The following is a 21145-nucleotide window of genomic DNA, read 5'->3' as shown; positions in this document are numbered from 1 at the left end:
AATGGGATTCATGCTAACACATTTGTAATTTATGTATCAAGAAAAGATCTATGTGGAAAATGCATCTCTGCTGGCAGTACAAACAGCAGCTACCTTTACAATGCAGTATCTGGCATTCCCTTCCAGTGCTCGCTCTCAATGAAACTGAATGTATGGTTCTGTGTGGAACAGGTGATCAATTTAATGCTCTACATTCTGAGCACCTACTCAAGACGGGTTTCTAACTCAAGATATTTACAGTGTCAACTGACACGCATCAGACTGTGTGCAGTTCTGGTCGCCCTGTTATAGGAAGAATATTACTAAACTGGAGAAGATTCAGAAAAGATTTACCAGAACATTGCCAGGTATGGAGGGTTTGAGATATGGCAAATTCACCTAACCTGTTCCAGTTTCCTTCCACAATCCAAAGATGTGCAGGTTGGGTGAATTGGCCATGCTAAATTACCCCATAGTGTTCAGGGATGCATAGATTAGGTGCATTAGTCAGGGGTACATGTAGAGTAATAGGGGGGTTGGGTCTGGGTGGGTTTCTCTTCGGAGTGTCGGTGTGGACTTGTTGGGCCAGATGGCCTGTTCCCACACCATAGGGATTCTATTGATCTTTGGACTGTAGGAGGAAACCCAAGCAGACAAGGGGACAATGTGCAAACTCCACATAGACAGTTGCCTGAGGCTGGAATTGAACCCAGTCCCTGGCGCTGTAAGACAACAGTGTTAACCACTGAGCCACCGTGCCACCCCATGAAGATCTAAATTGAAGGCAACCAACATGAGACTCAAGCCCAACAACCCTGAGATTAAGAGTCTCATTCTCTGCTGGCTAGCTGGGCCTAAAAAAGACATGAGTGGTATGCCCCCATCCTGTGCACTGCCCTCAGGTTGACCTGCCCCTGTCCGCTGACTGACTGCTGATACTCAGCCACATTTGCAACATTGCTGACATACTGGCCCTCCTATCTACGCTGTACAGCACGGCTCAATGATATGCAAATCTGTCCTCATGCTTTTAAATATATCCTAAAATGTTTACACCTCTAGTTTCTTGTTTGATAGTGAGTGGCTTCTGCAAACAACCCCGTTTTAAAAACTATGTCAACCGGAGTACAATCAAATATTACTTCGAAAGGAATGTATTTTCTTTTTTAAATGGGAAGGGGTTATGAGGAAGAACGTTAAAGGATTTGCTTCTGCCAACATGCTCCGTGGCTTGTGGGCAGACAGACAACGGCATCTCGCCGAAGACGCAGAGAGAATTAATCAAATGAAATGGAGCCTGTCGATTATACCGCACTTTATTTTGAAAACCCTGTAAAAAAACATACACAATCGTGAACAGATTTCCTTTTAAGTTGAAAAAAACTGTCTAAAAAATTACAATTTCCCTTTGACCCAATTTTCTTTTCCATTTACAAACCCCGATAACGTCAGTTAAAATATTGGTAAACAAAATTAAATAATTAACGTTGCAAATAGAGCTGATAAATACGTCGGGAGCGCTTGTGTGTCAGAGCGGCTAATTTGCAAAACGGGAAAACAAATGGAATAGGAGACAAATCCACCGATGATGGACATTATAACAGCAACTGATTTATTAAAGGCAAAATGCAAAAACATTATTTGCTTTAAAAGACAAACAGAAAGTTTTCCTGGTTTGTATTCCAAAGTGCAGAAGTGTCGGCTTTTTGAAACAAAACAAAAATCTCCTGTGAGAGCAAACCCAGTTCAGGGTGAATGACAAGAGCGCCTTCAAGTTGAGGAGACGCGGAAATTCCTGTCCCTTAACACACATTCCCTGCAGTTACATTTCACACCAGAGGTTATAACAAAGTAAACAGACGCTGAGAAAATCTTTCAAAAAATTACTTCGGATGTTGGATATCCACAAAAAAAGTTTCTTTTTGATCGGAAGTTTATTACAGTCTGTTTCAGATGCTGAAGTTGCTCTGTCGGATTCGGTGTCCTCATTGAGGGGAGCCTGCGTTCACGGTGAAGAGTGGCTCTACCGAGGGCGATCCCGTGTGGCAGCTTTGGATGTTATTCGTGATAGACTGCGAATACCAGGCAGAGAGCGAACAGCGAGTCGTTCTGGAAGCACACTTCTGCGTACGTGTCCACAGTCGGACTCCACACCGCTCTGCTGGAACAGCACAGACCTGAGGATGTGGTCGCCCCCAGGGCCAAGTAGCAGACGATCTTGTATCTCTCGTAGCCCAGGGCTTTCACCGCTTTCTTCACACACTCGGCCAGCTCCACTACTGCCAGAGCCGAGCCGTGAGGCTCGTACTTTGCATCTTTCAGCCTGGCCTCTAGGACGGGCCGAATGGCAGCCCGCGCCTCCTCAGCCGAGAATGTCCTGGCGGCTCGGGGTACATACAGGTTCGTGGCGGAGCTGCTGCTGCTGGGGCCGGCGTTCGGGCGCTTCCTCTGGCTCAGCCGCTCGGCTTTCTCTCGCCTCTTCTCTTTGCTCCTGTGCAGCTCGCTGCCCCCTCCAGGCGGAGCCCATCCCTGGGATAGGTGACCGCACCAGCTCCGGGGTAAACGCATTGCCTCCAAACTGCTGGGTTTCTTCAGTCGCTCAGCCTCCCCGAAGCTGCAGCTTCCCATTTTCGCTTCAGCGAGTCCCAGGGTAAGCATTGACCTGTCTCTCCCTTTGGTTTCGCTGGGACAAGCTCATGTCCCCGATGCTGTGAGGGGAGTGGAGACTGCACTGAAGCAGCGGCAGAGTCAGGGCACCGCAGCTGTGAGCCAGTCACCATCCCCAGAAGGAGGGATATTTGAATTCAAAAGGAGATTGGCCGGGAGAGCCGGGTTGACAAAACGAATTGCAGAACTTGCTGCTCAGAAAACAATTTGTACGGGCGTCATTCTCCCCAAATGTTTGGGCCCAAACATTAACCCATTTTCAACTCAGTTGTGGCTGCCCAAATACAATCATAAATTTTAAAATCAAACTGAATACCGCATGTCATCATTTTCCTCACCAACATGCCCAGACTTCTGGTCTAGCGGTAGAGATTCTACCAAGTCAGTAGAATACCCTTTCACAGCCACATAGTTTAAAATAAAAGCTATCGGTTGGGACATCTCATGGCATACAAGAAGAGGTGGAGTACAGAATAGATTTGGGTTGAGCTAAGGATTTTTTTTAAAAGGGGTGTAATTGCATGGTTCAAGACACTCACTGGGGAGGGAATTTTGAGAAACAAATCTGAAAGGAAATGAGATGCACTCATCATAGAGTAATTATAACAGGGGATTTTATACATTTTATGGAATGGGGATAATGGTCAGGTACAGCAAGGGCAGGCGTTGCTAGATTGTTTAAGAGAATTTCCTACAGCAGGATGTGTCCAGTCCAACAAGAAAGGAAGCACTGTTACACCTGGTTCTTAGGAATGAGGTGGGCCGTTTAGATCAAGAGACAGTTGGGGGGAGGGTCATTTAGGGAACAGTGATCAATTTTTTGTAAGATTCAGGATGATAGTGAAAAATAACAACAAACTGGAGAAAATACAGAGATGTGTTGCATAGACAGCAACTGAAGGTTAGAGAGAAAAATAGTTGCTGAACAATGGGCTATCTTCAAAAGGGAGAAGTTTTGGGCACAATTAAGGTTATTCCCTCAAAAGCAAGTAGTGGAGTAAACAAACCCATCGGCCCCTGGATGTAAAGGTGTGGTCATGTCAGTGTCAGGTAGATTGAGAGCCAAGCTGAATACAATTGAGAGCCAAGCTGAATACTGAAGGCTCAGACAGGACATGAAAAAGCAAATAAGACAAGTAAGGATTAATTCTGAGTAAAGACTGGTATCTAACAATATGAATTCCCAAAGTTTTCTATAAAGCACTTCAATAATAAATGGGTGGTAAAATGAGGAGTAGGGCTAATTAGAAACTAAAAAGGGCATTTACACTCAGAAGCAAGAGGTATGGCAGAGGCATTAAGTAAATACTTTGCATCAGTCTCAGAAGTGTTTAAAATTTATAACTATCAGCTATTGGATAAGCTGTCAACAATTAAAGTCGATAAAGCACCAAGAGTGGATGAGATGCACCTAAGGCTATCCTTGGAAATGATGTGCAAATTGCAGAGGCACTGACAATAATCTTCCAATCTTCCTTCAACTCAAGTGTTGCCAGAAGATTGGAGAATTGCCAGAAAGTGTAGAATATCTGAAGACTGGAAGGTTTTTAGAATACAGCAAAAGTGGACAAGAAACTGATAAGGGAGATTGAATTCATATCCTATCTTGCAACAAAAAGATAGTAAACTCTTCTATAGAAACAAAAAGGTTTGCCTAAGTCATATGTGGGTCCATTATAGGCAGAGTCAGAAGAATTTATAATGGGGAATAGAGAAATGACAGAGATGCGAAATTATTACATGTTGTCTGTATTCACCAAAGAAAATACAACAAACATACCAGAATTACAAGTCTCAATGGCTATAAAGAATGAAGAATTGAAAGAAATTAGTATGATGATTGTACTAGAGGGATTAATGAGGTTAATTAATTGCTAAGTCTCTGGGACCTGACATTCTATATCCTACAGTGCTGAAGGAAGTGGCTTTGGACGTAGCTGATGCATTGGTCAGTATCTTCCAAAATTCTATAGATTCTGGAATGATTCCTGTGGATTTGAAAGTAACAACTGTAACCCCACTACTTAAGAAGGCAGCAATAAAACAGAGAACTCCAGATTATTAGTCTTACATTAGGAGGAGGAAAAGTGTTAGAATCTATTATAAAGGCTGTGATAAATGAACATTTGTATAATAATGATCTGATTTGGCATAGTCAGCATAGATTTAGAACATAGAACATTACAGTGCAGTACAGACCCTTCAGCCCTCATTGTTGCGCCAACCTGTGGAACCAATCTGAAGCCCATCTAACCCACACTATTCCATTCTCGTCCATATGCCTATTCTATGACCATTTAACTGCCCTTAAAGTTGGCGAGTCTACTATTGTTGCAGGCAGTGCATTCCACATCCTCCTACTCTCGGAGTAAAGAAACTACTCTGACATCTGTCCTATATCTATCACCCCTCAATTTAAAGTTATATCCCCTTGTACTAGCCATCGCCATCAGAGAAAAAAGGTTCTCACTTTCCAATCCATCTGACCCTCTGATTATATGTATGTCTCCATGAAGTCATCTCTCAAACTTCTCTCTAACAAAAATAGCCCCAAGTTCCTCAGCCTTTCCTCATAAGACCTTTCCTCCATACCAGGCAACATTCTAGTACATCTCTTCTGAACCCTTTCCAAAGCTTCCAATCCTTCTTATACTGCAGTGACCAGAATTGTAAGCAATATTCCAAATGTGGCTGCACCAGAGTTTTGTACAGCTGCAGTGTGGTCTCATGATTCCGAAACGCAATCTTTCTACCAATAAACACTAACACACCGTTTACCTCCTTGACAACCCTATCAACCTGGGTGGCAACTTTCAAGAATCTATGTAAGTGGACACTGAGATCTCTGCTCATCTACACTACCAAGAATCTTACCATTAGCCAACTACTTTGCATTCCTGTTACTCCTTCCAAAGTGAATCACCTCACACTTTTCCGCATTAAGCTCCATTTGTCACCTCTCAGCTCAGCTCTGCAGTTTATTCATGTCTCTGTAACCTACAACATTCGTCGTCACTATCCACAACTCTAGCAACCTTAATGGCATTCACAAATTTACTAACCCATCCTTCTATGCCCTCATCCAGGTTATTTATAAAAGTGACAAACAACAGTGGACCCAAAACAGATCCTTGCAGTACCCCACTAGTAACTGAACTCCAGGATGAATATTTCCCATTAACCACCACCCTGTGTCTTCTTTCAGTTAGCCAATTTCTGATGCAAACTGCTAAATCACTCTCAATCCTATGCCTCCGTATTTTGTGCAATAGCCTTCTGTGGGGAACCTTATCAAATGCATTCCTGAAATACATATACACGTCAACTGCTTTACCTTCATCCATCTGTTTGGTAACCTTCTAAAGAACTTAATAAGGAGTTTGCAATGGGAAATCATGTTTGATTAGCTTGGGATTTTTTTTTGAGGATGTTATCAACAAAAGTGATAAATGGACACAATATACTTGGATTTTTTGAAGGCTTTCAATATGATTTCCCAGAGGACGTGAGAGAAATTAAAGCACATGGGATTGGAAATAATGTACTGCCATAGACTGACTAGTGAGGGTCCAACAAGGATTAATATTTGGGCCACAGTTGTTCATAATGTATATCAGTGATTTAGAAATGAGAATGAAATGTAACACTTCCAAATGTGTGGATGATTCAAAATAAGTAGGAATGTGTTTTGACAGGAAAAGTGCAAAGTGCTTTATTGGGTGGGCAAGACTATGACCGATGAAATTTAATTATTAAGTTATTCACTTCAGCAGGAAAAACAGATATGCAGAGTATTTCTTAAATGGTAGGAGGTTGTATCTAGGTGTCCTTATCAATAAGTCACTGAAGGCTAATATGCAGTTGCAGCAAACTATTAGAAAAGTTAATAGACTATGTTCCTTCTAATATTTCCTGCTTTTATGCCGATTTCCAAGGTCAGAGTGCACCAGTGGCTTCTGGAATTGGAAGTCAATGTGTCTGTATATCAACTGGTGTGCATAGGCCCTCCAAGTGGCTGCCTGGCTTCGAGTGAACATTGCTAATAAAATATTAGCCTTCATTGCAAGAAGATTCAACTACAGGAATGATGAAATCTTGTTGATAAGCTTGGTTAGACCTCACCTGGAGTACTGTGTGCAGTTTTAGTCTCCTTAACTCGAGAGAATGGAACAGTGGTTTACTAGACTTGTTCCTGTCATGGTGGCATTGTCCTATGAAGAGAAAGTACGCAAACTGAGCCTATATTCTCTTGAATTTCATAGAATGAGAAGTGATCTAACTGAAACCTACAAAAAATACTTAAAGGGATAGACAGGGCAGAGATAGATATGTGGTTTCCCCGGTTGAAGAATCTGGAACTAAGGGGCACAATTTAACAAATGAGGAATGCCACTTTGAACTAAGATTACGAGAAATGATTTTATTTAGAGTGTTGTGAATATTTGGACTTTTCTTACCCATAGGACATCAATTTGACATAATTTTTAAGGAAATTGCCAGAAGAATGAAGATGCCACACGCTAAAATATTCATTCAGTTTAAGATTTGGAATGCACTGAAAGAGTGTGGACGTATATTTAATAAGGTTGTAAAATAAATTGAATAAAATACAGGTCGTTCCATTATAACATGTGTTCCATCAACACAAATTCATTATAACATGATAGACAAATTGGGGGCATTGTTTCTAAAGCGCAAACGTTTAAAATGTGTGTTGGCTGTAATGCGATTACTTACCAACACTTTAAGCACGGTTTCTAAAATGTGACTTTTTCTGTAACACAGAGTTGCACAGGAACACAGCCATTGTGTTATAAAGAACTACCTGTATGAAAAAGCTGCAGTGCTAATAACAAGAAGCATGGGAATGGGACGATTTGGATAACTATTTCAAAGAGAAGGCAGACAGAATAGGCTAAAAAGCTTCCTTCTGTGCTATATCATTTAATGATGTTAAGAAAAGCAAGAATTTGTGTATTCTAAATGGATTGAACAGAAGCACAGAAACTTGAACTGTGCTAATTTCTCATGAGGTTATTTCAAAATCTCAAATACAGCTCCTGGTACATATACCCAACTGACTCGTAAAAACGGAAGGAAAAGTTTATTTCCCTTTCTGAAGGTGTTAACTGTGGGTGTGCAAGTTGCCTAAAAACGGAATGGGAGACAGATGAGACAAAGTGACAGAGGGAGAAGACTCTTTTAGTTTCAAACACATTTCCAGAATGGAGAGCACAACTCTGGATACCATAAATGATATAACAATTATTCTGTCTCTGTCCTAAAGCTAATAGTGACATTTAAAGTTTTTGAATGTTGCACTTAAGTAACTAATTAGTTATAGATTTCACAGCATATTGCTAAACACAGTCTTTAGTTTACAGTACAGTATTCAGATAATTGTTATTCAGATAAAATGATGTATATTTTGATAGCATTTCAGCTCCTATATTGAAAAACAGGCTACAGATTGAAACAAAAATACAACTGTTCATGCAAAAAGTTCTTGCACAATAAAAGAGCTTTGATTCCTGAAGAAATCTCAGTAAAATATACAAAGAGTAAAAAATAGAAGTCACATCCAAAGCAAATCGTATTTCACAATCATATTCCTCCTTCAAAAAATTGAAATCAATTATGTAAATATTTTTCCATCAAATAATCTTGAAAACTCTTCATACTGTAGAGTTATAATTCTTTTAAAAATGTTTTGAAATGAAAGTTTGCTGCAGAAGATGTTATTTCACAGTAAATATTTATTGTGACCAATCTTTTAAAAGATCAGAACAATTATTTATTGTAGATATTTTGCACATGATAGTTAAACTTTAAATTAAATGTTGGAATATAACGTTCCTCAGCAAATCAGAACCTGGAAATTGTCAGTTAGATAAAACTACATGAATGCTTCAAGCACCGGGTAGTGTTTCTGCACCAAAATGTAATTAATAACATTGGGGCTGCTTTATTAAAACAGTGCAAATTATTAACATGCTATGGTTCTGAACACATCTAATATTCCATAATTGGTTGTAAAACCTCTGCAGCCATCGTGTAACAGAGGCAGCAAGTGTATACTGCAAGTTTAAAAAAGGCTTCAGTGCTCCAAGGCACAGGGATAATAAACAAATTAGACTGCAAACTGCTTTGATTGAATTATGGCATGTGTTTATACAGTTAAAGCTAGATGCTACAATACTAACTTTTCACAATGACCTAACTACCTTTTGTTTTTCTTGGGAAGGGGAGACGGGGAGAGAATTTAAAAGGAGGGTAAGTCGAGAAGACATTTAATGTAAACCTCACCCTGCAAGAATTATACCCCTTCCACCATTTAGTTTAACTAAAGAACCAAAATCTGACTTCTACCAAATATAAACTGCTGCTTTAGACAAGTCACTGAGCAGAATTTTAAAATTGACAGAAAACCGTGGCAGCATTTATAAATCACTTTGAAATAAAACCTATTTCTCTTGAAGCTGGTCTGTTGAAGTAAGTTGTTGTTTATCAATGACCTTTTTTTACTTTAGATCTAGCAGCATGGATGCAGGATTCTCCAAATAGGATTTCCAAAGATTTGAAAATCGGGCCATCGTGGCTCCATCGATAATCCGGTGATCAGCTGACCAGCTTACATTCATGATTTGAGCCTTGATCACTTCACCTTTATCATTAAATCGTGGCAGGACCTAAAGCATTAAACATCTCAATTAGAAATGTGGGTAAAATAGCAGGAAATTATTAGCAAACATTTGGATTCCTGCAATCACAAGAATTAATATATCAAATTACACACCTGTATTTTTCCAATAGCTCCAATAGCTACTTCTGGAGGTAGTATAACAGGTTTAGCATAGGTGCCACCAATCTACAAACAGACAGATATGACACAGTGTAAACATCTCCAAAGCATTCCAAATTCTAAAACTTACTTAACAATTCAACAAATGAAACTGCACTTTCAGTTGAACATTGGAGATCTAATTGTTTATCCAACTGTTTATTAACATTAACTGGGTCAATGTTATTGTGGACATCGGCATCATTAATGTTATCCCTGTATGTCCGGCATACTGCAAAACTTTTCTGGATACAGTACTAACAATATCTACAGCTAGTTGCAAGTTATGAAAGTACAAGTTAATATAAAGACCAAAAATTAACATTCATTGGATCTGTTGGCTTTACAATTACTTTGTGACACTCCAAGTTCTTGAGAAGATTTGTAGCTTAGGTTGTGGATGAGGTTGTTGACTTGTTTGCTGAGCTGGTAAATTAGTTTGCAGATGTTTCATTGTCCTACTAGGTAACATCATCAGTGCACCTCCGGTGAAGCATTGGTGTTCTGTCCCACTTGCTATTTGTGTGTCCCGGTTTGCTGAGATGGGTGGTATTATTTCTGGTTTTGTTTCTTAGTGGTCGGTATATGGGGTCTAGCTCTACATGTTTGTTAATGGAGTTCTGGGTTGACTGCTAGGCCTCCAGGAATTCCTGTGAAGCGAGCAAATCAACAACCTCACTTTGTGACACTATCATCATATTTATTTTAGTGTGAGAGCAGAAATGCCAATATTATTCTAAACCGTCACGCAGTGGGTGGTGCATGTATGGACTGAGCTGCCAGAGGAAGTCGTGGAGCCTGGTACAATTACAACATTTAAAAGGCATCAGGATGAGTATATGAATAAGAAGGGTTTAGAGGGAATTGGGCCAAGTGCTGACAAATGGGACTAGATTAATTTAGGATATCTGGTTACCATGGACAAGTTGCACCAAAGGGTCTGTTTCCATGCTGTTTATCTCTAAGACTCCTTGATAAAAGTAAACAAAATTTTAATTGGAAGATTTATTAGATTACACCAGTCAAATTTTAAAGACTACATTAATAATGAGTAGCTCAGTCACCAACATTTAAATTGAAACTGAACTGCAGCTGAATCTGGAGGATTAAAATGTAAAAAAATACCCAATGCTCATGTACCTAAAAATTTTACTCAAAACAAAAAGGTTATGAGTGCAAATGTCAGGCCTGCCCAACACGGGTTTGTTTGGATGATAGGAAAACAGAATCAGTCAACTGCTTAAAGACCAGAGTCCCCTCACCCATAGAATGAAGAATCAATAAGAATCATTGGGTTCAATCTGCATTCCCTTCAAATCTAAAATCAACAGTGGTAGGACTAAGGAACTGAAAGAAACAAAATTAACATATTAAGGCATTTTGTTTGACATAAAAATGAAAAGGGCAACAAATAAGCACTTTAGGCTTATATGTGACTTTTCAAAAAGGATTTAGAAACCAAATGTTAGGTAATTAAATTTAAGTGATATTATCTAATTATTTGGCAATCGTGTGGACCACACCTAACCTAAAATGATATAGTGCTCATTCTAAGTTTTTATAAGAGAAGCTAATATCTGCCATGTGCATCACTTTCCCACTGTTCACTCCTACCAAGATGAAACTTTAATAAAACAGTCCTTTCAATCTCCATTGTACAAGTGGTAAGTAAAACAACCACACAAAATTAACTGCAGCACTGTAATCTCAACATGGGATTTACCGACTACTAACCAGCTACGTTTTCCTGTTTGCACATCAGGGTGTGAGCATCTGAATGTGATTTTAATGTAATGACTGTCCAGGCACCATTCATAATAATATCAGCTCAGTATTTAAGCCCTGCTCACATGCCTATTTTGCTCCAATATTTGAGAAATTGATTTACATGACAAAATCAACAATCTTGATATTAGTGCTAAAAGACAGACTTGCAGTATAGCTTCAAGTAAGCAGTAAGAAAAATATCAGCAAGAGTGTGAATAAAGAATATATTTGAAAGTTTTGTTGGTCAAATCTACAGTTCAAATTTTATTTTCTTGGTGTGAGCAACATCAGGAACAGGAGATGGAATATTTTCCATTCAACTCTCAGTAATTCAAGACAGGAAACAGAATTTAAAAAAAATACATTCATGCATTACCCCAACACCATCTGTACAGCAACAGCACTGGTGGCTCAAGTAAGGTTGATAGATTAAGTACTTGTACAGAACAATGGGTTCCCAATGGAGACTGTTTAAATGTTGCTTTAAACTTATTTCACACTAGAGTAATACACTGGTAGCCTCCAGGCTAGATTTGGATCTGAATTAGACCTGAGAAGTAGAAATGCCACAGAATGACTGTAACTAATATTGTTTTAATTTAGTTACATCGAGTTACAGAAATTAGATTAGTCGTGTTTATATATTAGCTGCAGTTAAATTTTAACTCTGAACCCTGTGCAAGCTGACATCTCTGACAGCATTATATCCAAAATGGTCTTATGCATTCTGTGCAGTGAATGGCAGAACTCATTATTTGAATCTTTCCTTACTTGGTTTAGAATTCAAATGACTAACACTGCTTTGCAAACAGGTGACATGACAGAAGGCTGCAGTCAGTGAAAACTACTGAGAAAACTGATCTTATGATGGCAGTTGGGTATTCAAAGACTAGTAGTAATAATTTACATAAACTATATCTGGATGTAAGTTTGCTCGCTGAGGTGGAAGTTTCGTTTTCAGACATTTTGTCACCATACTAGGTAAGATCATCAGTGAGGAGAAAGTGAGGACTGCAGATGCTGGAGATCAGAGCTTAAAAATGTGTTGCTGGAGAAGCACAGCAGGTCAGGCAGCATCAAAAGAACAGGAGAATCGATATTTCGAGCATAAGCTTCCTGAAGAAGGGCTTATGCCCGAAACGTCGATTCTCCTGTTCCTTTCCTGCTGCCTGACCTGCTGCGTTTCTCCAGCAACACATTTTTAAGATCATCAGTGAGCCTTCTAATTATAATAAATAGAAAGCGGGTCACTAACATCAGTGCTTCACCGGAGGCTCACTGATGATCTTACCTAGTATGGTGACGAAATGTCTGAAAATGAACCTTCCAGCTTAGGAAGCAAACTTACATCCATAACCTCAACCTGAGCTACAAATCTTCTCAAAACTCGCTAGAAACTACATCTGTACTTCAATATCTGTCAGAAATGTGGTATTAATTCAATTACAGTGTTATTAGTATCAGCAATGGCTTATTAGAAAGCAAACAAAAGGCAAAGACATGGGAATTCACAGTAAAGAAACTGTATTTTACTGACCGTGCCAATGTTGGAAAGAGTGAATGTCCCTCCAGTAAGGTCATTTGTACCCAGCTGATTGGCAGAGCCCAAAGTCTGGAGCCGGTTTAATTCTGCTGCAATCTCAAAGACACTAAGGACTTGTACATTCCTAACAACTGGAACAATTAGACCTTGCTGCGTATCCATAGCGATGCCTATGTTGTGGGAAGCCTAGTCAAAAATATAAGTGTCAGAAGTAAACCAAATAATTATTTCACAATTACACACAGGCAATTGAGGTAACTCTTATTTAAGGCTGCTAACACTTTTTTCACCATGGGTTCGGTTAGATTAGATTAGATGAGATTAGATTACTTGCAGTGTGGCTGTTAATTCATTATGTAAAACATATTTATTAGTCACTTGTCTTCTCATGATAGTCTGTCACACTTTAGCACTTGTAGCACAAAAGTGAATGCTCTATTGGTATAGGTACGTTGATTCCAAGAATGAAATGGTACCTCACTGGATTTAACTATTCAAGCCTGACAAATAAACTAATGCTACAATTTTACTAAATACATTTTCTTGACCAGCTACATGAATTATTTTAGAGAAGGATGATGAGGATAGAAAATCATAATTGAGCCAATATAATTGTCATATAATGTCAACATATACACTTCCTAGTAGGAGTCACTGAACACAAATCATCAGTGATGACCTTATTTGACTTTGCTTTCCCTCTGTGTTGACAGTAGCTGCGTGGTACTCAGCTGGTTCAAATATCATCATTCAGTTAAGATCGGTAAAGACTGGAGAACTGAACCAGGGATAGTCGAGACAACATGAGACACGACACAATGCCATGGAGTTAATTTGTCAGACTTCTATTCAGGTGGGGAAAAGTTCCTTGATCTTTCCTTCACAAAAGCAGCTTCACAAGCTACTGCAAGGTGGCTATGTAGCCAAAAGTCCTGTACAAGACAGATAATTTTCTATTTAACTAATGTTATTAACTAAGTACAGAGTTGTTGTTACAACAGCAACAGTTCTCCAAATAATGAAATTTTGGCAAAAGGCTTTATACAAAGCAGTGAACTTTCCAACAGCATGTTAAGTATTGTGCTGGAATAATTCTTGTTTGAGTTTATAGATTAGTTGTATTTAAGGAGCACAGAATGTTCTCAAGTAATATCAAAAAAGCTCCTTTTAATTTCAGCATGATAGATAAATAATTACTTCTATCAGTTTTGCCTTTTTACTGAGACAGCCAAGTAACACTGAATAATTCTTGCTCAAATACAAGAGTACATCTGTTACAGGACAGTAAACAAAAAAAAATTCTAACAAAAAATTTACTTATTTTTACTTTTTAGAAATATAAGACAACATGTTCTAATCTAAATCCACTGTTACCATTACTATATTGTCTGTATATATCTTATACTGTCCAAGCTTTGACTGAAAAATAAACTGTCATAAATTATGAAAAATATTCAAGCTGCACCTTTATCAGCAAGGATTCAAAAAAGTCACTTCTTCCCAGTCAAAGGTGTTCAAACTTGTGAATTAAACTTAATTTTAAGAAACACAGGTTTACAAACACATTGAAATGATGTTTTTAATTAGTCCTAGCCCTTCATCAAGAAACAGGAATTATTTATATAAACTTTACCATAGTACAAAGTCATCCACAATGTGAAAAATGTGCTACAAATCTTGGGTCACCTATTTTGTATGCAGCTGACCATTCTATTTCATTTTCTTTATGGATAAATTTGAAATCTATTTTGTCACCTTCTTTAAAATTAGTAGTGATTTCAGATGTAACATTTACTTGCTATTCTGCAGCTGTCGATGATTCTAAAGGGTTTTCCCATACTTTTTCCTCTTTGACTTACTTACAAATTCAAAATGTCATTCTCTATCTGAGAAGTAAAACTTAAAGTAATGTTATATAGGATCACGAGAAATATGCCTCTGACATTTACCGTGTACTAATAATGATTTAAATCAGAGAATCTCTAGAGTGCTGGAAAAGGCCATTAACCACATCAAGTCTGCACAAATTCTCTGAAGAACATCCCACTCAGACTCTAGCCCCTGACCCTATCTTCGTAAGCTCACAATTACCATGGCTAATCCACCTAGCCTGCATATCCCTGGACACTATGAGGCAATTTAGCATGGTTAATCCACCTAACCTGCTCATCTTTGGACTGTGGGAGGAAACCTGAGCATCCTGAGGAAACCCATGCAGATATGGGGAGAATGTGCAAGCTCTACACAGTCAATCAAGTAGTCGAATCTGCACCTCTGGTGCTGTGATGCAGCAGTGCTAACCACTGAGCAACTGTGCTGCCAGATTTATACTGAGGAATCCAACTGCTGGAGAAAAGCTGATGAGAATTTGTATGAATCACATTTCGCAATTTACACTAATTTTGTAACTCATAGGAATAACATATAATACTTATAAAGAATTTTGATTTATTTGCCACTTTTCATAACATGCATGAAATCCTAAATTGCCGTACAGCCAAATGAATTATCTTTGAAACCTCATCTTAATATGGGAAAACATGTTGCAGCATTTTATGTACAGCAAAGTCCTACAAATTGCAGTGATATAATGACTAAAATAATACATTTTTGACGTTATTTCTTGAGGCATAAAAGTTGGCAAATGCAGAGGAAAATTCACTTCTTATCTATAACTAACGGTGTAAGACTTCTATTTATTTACACTTTGAACTGTTGCATTCCCAAGTTACCTATTGTACTCTAGTATGAGTCTAATTTGTATTTTTAAATTTAGTCTGATCTGGTTCATACATTTTATCTTTCATTTAAGCCAGATTATCCCCTGGTCGATGTGATATTGCCACTACCTACCCAAAAATAAACAAGAGTGTTGCATGATATTAACTTTAGCCCAGTAGAGGTACGTCATGTGAAATCTCTGTGCCACAAAACAGAGCATTAACAGTGGTATGACATTGAGATAATTGTGCAGCAAAGGTTACAACTGATGGTTGAGAGACACATCAATAAAATGCAGCATTTAGGATACAGTCTGTTTGAATGCAAAAATCAAACAGAACCTAAGTTTACTCTCCTCATCTCATCCCTAAAGCCCAGCAAGTAGTCCTAACAAGAAAGCTGCTCTTGCTAAAAGTAGTCTGTGATATTCAAATTCATATTTAGTTCTCAACGTTAACCATTGGTTACAGGTTGGTTTGAGCACTAGTCAGGAAAAGAATTTCTGCGGAGCAGATTTAATTGATATTACTCTGATATGACCAGATATCCCAACCCAATCTATCCCACCTACCAGCACCCGGCCCTTGGCCCTCCAAACCCTTCCTTTTCATACACCCATCCAGATGCCTTAAAAATGTTGCAATTGTACTAGCCTCCACCACTTCCTCTGGCAGCTCATTGCATACACATATCATCCCCTGTAAGAAAACATTGCCCTTCAGGTCTCTTTAATATTTTTCCCCTCTCACCCTAAACCTATGTCCTCTAGTTCTGAACTCTCCCACCCCAGGGAAAAGACTTTGTCTATTTATCCTATCCATGCTCCTCATGATTTTATAAACCTCTATAAGGTCACCCCTCAGCATCCGACGCTCCAAGGAAAACAGCCCAGCCTATTCAACCTCTCCCAATAGCTCAAATCCTCCAAGCCTGGCAACATCCTTGTAAATCTTTTCTGAACCCTTTCAAGTTTCACAACATCCTTCCAATAGGAAGGAGACCAGAATTGCACGCAATATTCCAAAAGTGGTCTCATCAATGTCCTGTACAGCTGCAACATGACCTCCGAACTCCTGTACTCAATACTCTGATCAATAAAGGAAAGCATACCATATAGGTAAAAACAATGACTGCAGATGCTGGAAACCAGATTCTAGATTAGTGGTGCTGGAAGAGCACAGCAGTTCAGGCAGATCCAAGTAGCTTCGAAATCGACATTTTGGGCAAAAGCCCTTCATCAGGAATAAAGGCAGTGAGCCTGAAACGTGGAGAGATAAGCTAGAGGAGGGTGGGGGTGGGGAGAAAGTAGCATAGAGTACAATGGGTGAGTGGGGGAGGGGATGAAGGTGATAGGTCAAGGAGGAGAGGGTGGAGTGGATAGGTGGAAAAGAAGATAGGAGGTAGGACAAGTCCAGACAAGTCATGGAGACAGTTACTGAGCTGGAAGTTTAGAACTAGGGTGAGGTGGGGGATGGGGAAATGAAGAAACTGTTGAAGTCCACATTGATGCCCTGGGGTTGAAGTGTTCCGAGGCGGAAGATGAGGCGTTGTTCCTCCAGGCGTCTGGTGGTGAGGGAGCAGCGGTGAAGGAAGCCCAGGACCTCCATGTCCTCGGCAGAGTGGGAGGGGGAGTTGAAATGTTGGGCCACGGGGCGGTGTGGTTGATTGGTGCGGGTGTCCCGGAGATGTTCCCTAAAGTGCTCTGCTAGGAGGCGTCCAGTCTCCCCAATGTAGAGGAGACCGCATCGGGAGCAACAGATAAAATAAATGATATTGGTGGATGTGCAGGTAAAACATTGATGGATGTGGAAGGCTCCTTTAGGGCCTTGGATAGAGGTGAGGGAGGAGGTGTGGGCGCAGGTTTTACAGTTCCTGCGGTGGCAGGGGTAAGTGCCAGGATTGGAGGGTGGGTTGTTTGGGGGCGTGGACTTGACCAGGTAGTCGCGGAGGGAACGGTCTTTGCGGAAGGCGGAAAGGGGTGGGGAAGGAAATATATCCCTGGTAGTGGAGTCTGTTTGGAGGTGGCAGAAATGTCGGTGGATGATTTGATTTATGCGAAGGTTGGTAGGGTGGAAGGTGAGCACCAGGGGCGTTCTGTCCTTGTTACGGTTGGAGGGGTGGGGTCTGAGGGCGGAGGTGCGGGATGTAGACGAGATGCGTTGGAGGGCATCTTTAACCATGTGGGAAGGGAAATTGCGGTCCCTAAAGAAGGAAGCCATCTGGTGTGTTCTGTGGTGGAACTGGTCCTCCTGGGAGCAGATCCGGCGGAGGCGGAGGAATTGGGAATACGGGATTGTATTTTTGCAAGAGGTAGGGTGGGAAGAGGTGTAATCCAGGTAGCTGTGGGAGTTGGTGGGTTTGTAAAAAATGTCAGTGTCAAGTCGGTCGTCATTAATGGAGATGGAGAGGTCCAGGAAGGGGAGGGAGGTGTCAGAGATGGTCCAGGTAAACTTAAGGTCAGAGTGGAATGTGTTGGTGAAGTTGATGAATTGCTCAACCTCCTCGCGGGAGCACGAGGTGGCGCCAATGCAGTCATCACCCTCTCCTCCTTGAGCTATCATCTTCATCCCCTCCCCCACTCACCCATTGTACTCTATGCTACTTTCTCCCCACCCCCACCCTCCTCTAGCTTATCTCTCCACGCTTCAGGCTCACTGCCTTTATTCCTGATGAAGGGCTTTTACCCGAAACGTCGATTTCACTACTCGTTGGATGCTGCCTGAACTGCTGTGCTCTTCCAGCACCACTAATCCAGAAAGCATACCATATGCCTTCTTCACTATCCTATCTACCTGTGACTCCACTTTCAGGGAGCTATGAACCCGCACTCCATGGTCTCTTTGTTTAGCAACACTCCCTAGGACCTTACCATTAAGTGTATAAGTCCTGCTAAGATTTGCTTTCCCAAAATGCAGCACCTCACATTTATTTAAATTGAACTCCTTCTGGCACTTCTCAGCCCATTGGCCCATCTCATCAAGATCCAGTTGTAATCTGAGGTAACCTTCTTCGCTGTCCACTACACCTCCAATTTTGGTGTTATCTGCAAACTTATTAAATGTATCTCTTATGCTCACATCCAAATCATTTATATAAATGATGAAAAATAAAGGACCCAGCATCGATCCTTGTGGCACTCCACTGGTCACAGGCCTCCAGTCTGAAAAACCCTTTACCACCACCCTCTACCTTGAAGCTAGTTCTGTATCCGAATGGCAAGTTCTCCCTGTATTTTATGATATCTAACTTTGCTAACCAGTCTCCCATGGGGACCTTGTCGAACACGTCAATGAAGTCCATATAGATCACATCTACGACTCTGCCCTCATTAAACCTCTTTGTTACTTCTTCAAAAAACTCAATCAAGTTTGTGAGACATGATTTCCCATGCACAAAACCATGTTGACTATCCCTAATCAGTCCTTGCCTTTCCATATACATGTACAACATGTCCCTCAGGATTCCCTCCAACAATTTGCCCACCAGTGATGTCAGACTCACTGGTCTATAGTTCCCTGGCTTATCCTTACCACCTTCTTAAACAGTGGCACCACGTTAGCCAACCTCCAGTCTTGCGGCACCTCACCTGTAACTATCAATGATACAACTATCTCAGCAAGAGGCCCAGCAATAATTTCCCTAGCTTCCCACAGAGTTTGAGGTTATACCTGTACAGGTCCAGTAGTTTTATCCACTTTTATACATTTCAAGACATCCAGCACTTCCTTCTCTGTAATATGGACATTTTTTCAAGTTGTCACCATATATTTCCCTACATTCTACCTTTTATGTCTTCTTCCACGGTAAAAATTGATGCAAAAAACCCATTTAGTATCTCCCCCATTTCCTGCAGCTCCACATAAAGGCTGCCTAATTGATCTTTGAGGGGCCCTATTCTCTCCCGAGTTACCCTTTTGTCCTTAATGTATTTGTAAAAACCCATTGGATTCTCCTTAACTCGATTTGCCAAAGCTATTTCATGTCCCCTTTTTGCCCTCCTGATTTCCCTCTTAAGTATGCTCCTAATGCCTTTATACTCTTCTAACGATTCACTCAATCTATCCTGTCTATACCTGACATATACTTCCTTCTTTTAACCAAACCCTCAATTCCTTTAGTGATCAAGCATTCCCTATACTTGCCATCCTTTACTTTCACCCTAACAGGAATATACTGTATCTGGACTCTTGTTATTTCATTTCTGAAGGTTTCCCATTTTCCAGCCGTCCCTTTACCTGCGAACATCTGCCCCCAATCAGTTAAAAATGTTAATCACACATTTTGAACTATATTACATCCTGACGTTAAAAGTAGTCAAATGTAACTTCCTACATCTTTCTGGTCAGATTTCAAGATATTTGTACACGTTTGATTTTCAAGGATAAACAGTGATTCGGCACAAACAGTAGATCGTTTAGTAAAAGTTAAATAGCTGTGAACATAAACCAGTTTCTATTACTTAATCATTAACTTTAAAAGAAAACACATCAACAGGGTCTTGTTAGATTAATTATTTAAGGGATATGTTATCTGATTAAAAAACTGAAATCACAATGTGTTCTTCTATGAGAATGCTACATGTCTAAATTCAGATAAAGTTGTCCAAATACAGCTTTGAACCTTGTTTGCCATTGTTAGCTTACAAGTAATTGTTCTTTTATGTAATAAAGTTCAGCACAGAACGTATCCAAAAAGTACATACACACGAGAGTCTGGAATTCAACTGAACAGTTTTTGTTGAAGGGAAATTCAAGTTTCCTCAGATATAAATTTTAGTGCTGAACTAAATCATGTCACATTAATCAAAATAAGTTACAAATGAATTTGAAGAAATCATTTATAAAATGGAAATAATTGAAACTTAATGTTTATTAATATTTAAAGTATCCACAAAAGCAAGATGTTTGCCTTAATAATCATTTTTAAGCTTCATGTGTGCTACTTATAGTTTCCTTACCTTATAAGTTATAAATTGGCAGTTTTCATCCAAAGAAGCATTTAGGATAGGATGCTGTAGCAAACCCAAAGATGCTGCCTATTAAAATCAAGCAGCAAACAAATTCAGTGGAATACATTTATACAATTTTAGAAGCTTTTTTTAAAATCTTAAAATAAATGAAATGGATTGTACTTCATATGACTGGATGGGTATATGAGTAGAAAATGTTTAGGGGAATGTGGGCCAAATGCTAGAAAATGGGACAAGCTTTATTGAGGCTTTCTGGTCAGCAAGAACACATTGGACTGAAGGTTCTGTTTCTGTGCTGTATATCTCTATGACTGCTCCTCACATTTTCATATTGGTCTAAAGGTCCAAGAAAATGTCAGTTATCCCAAATCATCTACCACTGGGTCTGTAATAGTTTCAAACAGTTTAACTAAAATATTTCAGTGCACATCACGCAGATATTACCACTAATCATTGTCACTCTTTACATGGTTAAAGAGTGAAGTTTGAAATGTATTACTTTATATGCAATCTTCTGTTGAACTGTTCAGGCTGTTAAGTACATTTGTTGATCATGGTTTTATATGTGATCTTCTGTGGAATTGTTCATGCTGTCAAGAACATATGTTGACCATGGTCAAAGTTTACCATTGTAAATTGCCATGGAAACATTTCCCTT

The 21145-nt window shown here is 39.7% G+C and overlaps 2 protein-coding genes across 4 annotated transcripts in view; both read right to left on the bottom strand.

The window, feature by feature from the left end:
- The window catches only part of dbt (dihydrolipoamide branched chain transacylase E2), an 81587-nt gene that overhangs the window by 10887 nt on the left and 49555 nt on the right, over positions 1–21145 (bottom strand). Inside the window, exons 8-12 of one of the 3 annotated variants that reach the window (XM_072573777.1) lie at positions 20476–20553; positions 12792–12983; positions 9443–9514; positions 9162–9335; positions 6781–6857 (exon numbers count right to left, since the gene is read on the bottom strand). In XM_072573777.1, coding sequence (XP_072429878.1) covers positions 9168–9335; positions 9443–9514; positions 12792–12983; positions 20476–20553 — 510 coding nt within the window. In that variant the 3' untranslated portion in view covers positions 6781–6857; positions 9162–9167. Of the gene's footprint in view, positions 1–6780; positions 6858–7735; positions 9336–9442; positions 9515–12791; positions 12984–20475; positions 20554–21145 lie in introns of those variants that run through there. The other 2 variants (XM_072573779.1, XM_072573776.1) reach the window with 2 other exon arrangements.
- Positions 1262–2637, bottom strand: LOC140479727 (dynein light chain Tctex-type protein 2B). The gene has a single exon (XM_072573783.1). The coding sequence runs from the start codon at positions 2635–2637 to the stop codon at positions 2038–2040; it is 600 nt and encodes a 199-aa protein (XP_072429884.1). The 3' UTR covers positions 1262–2037.

This window comes from Chiloscyllium punctatum, chromosome 7 (genome assembly GCF_047496795.1).
Source record: "Chiloscyllium punctatum isolate Juve2018m chromosome 7, sChiPun1.3, whole genome shotgun sequence".
NCBI lineage: Eukaryota > Metazoa > Chordata > Chondrichthyes > Orectolobiformes > Hemiscylliidae > Chiloscyllium > Chiloscyllium punctatum.
Note: the sequence above shows the minus strand (reverse complement) of the source record. Positions and strands in the feature narration are given on the sequence as shown.

What these genes read in the sequence shown, in the direction of transcription:
- LOC140479727 (XM_072573783.1), bottom strand. Translation starts at nt 2,637, where the DNA reads ATGCTTACCCTGGGACTCGCTGAAGCGAAAATGGGAAGCTGCAGCTTC.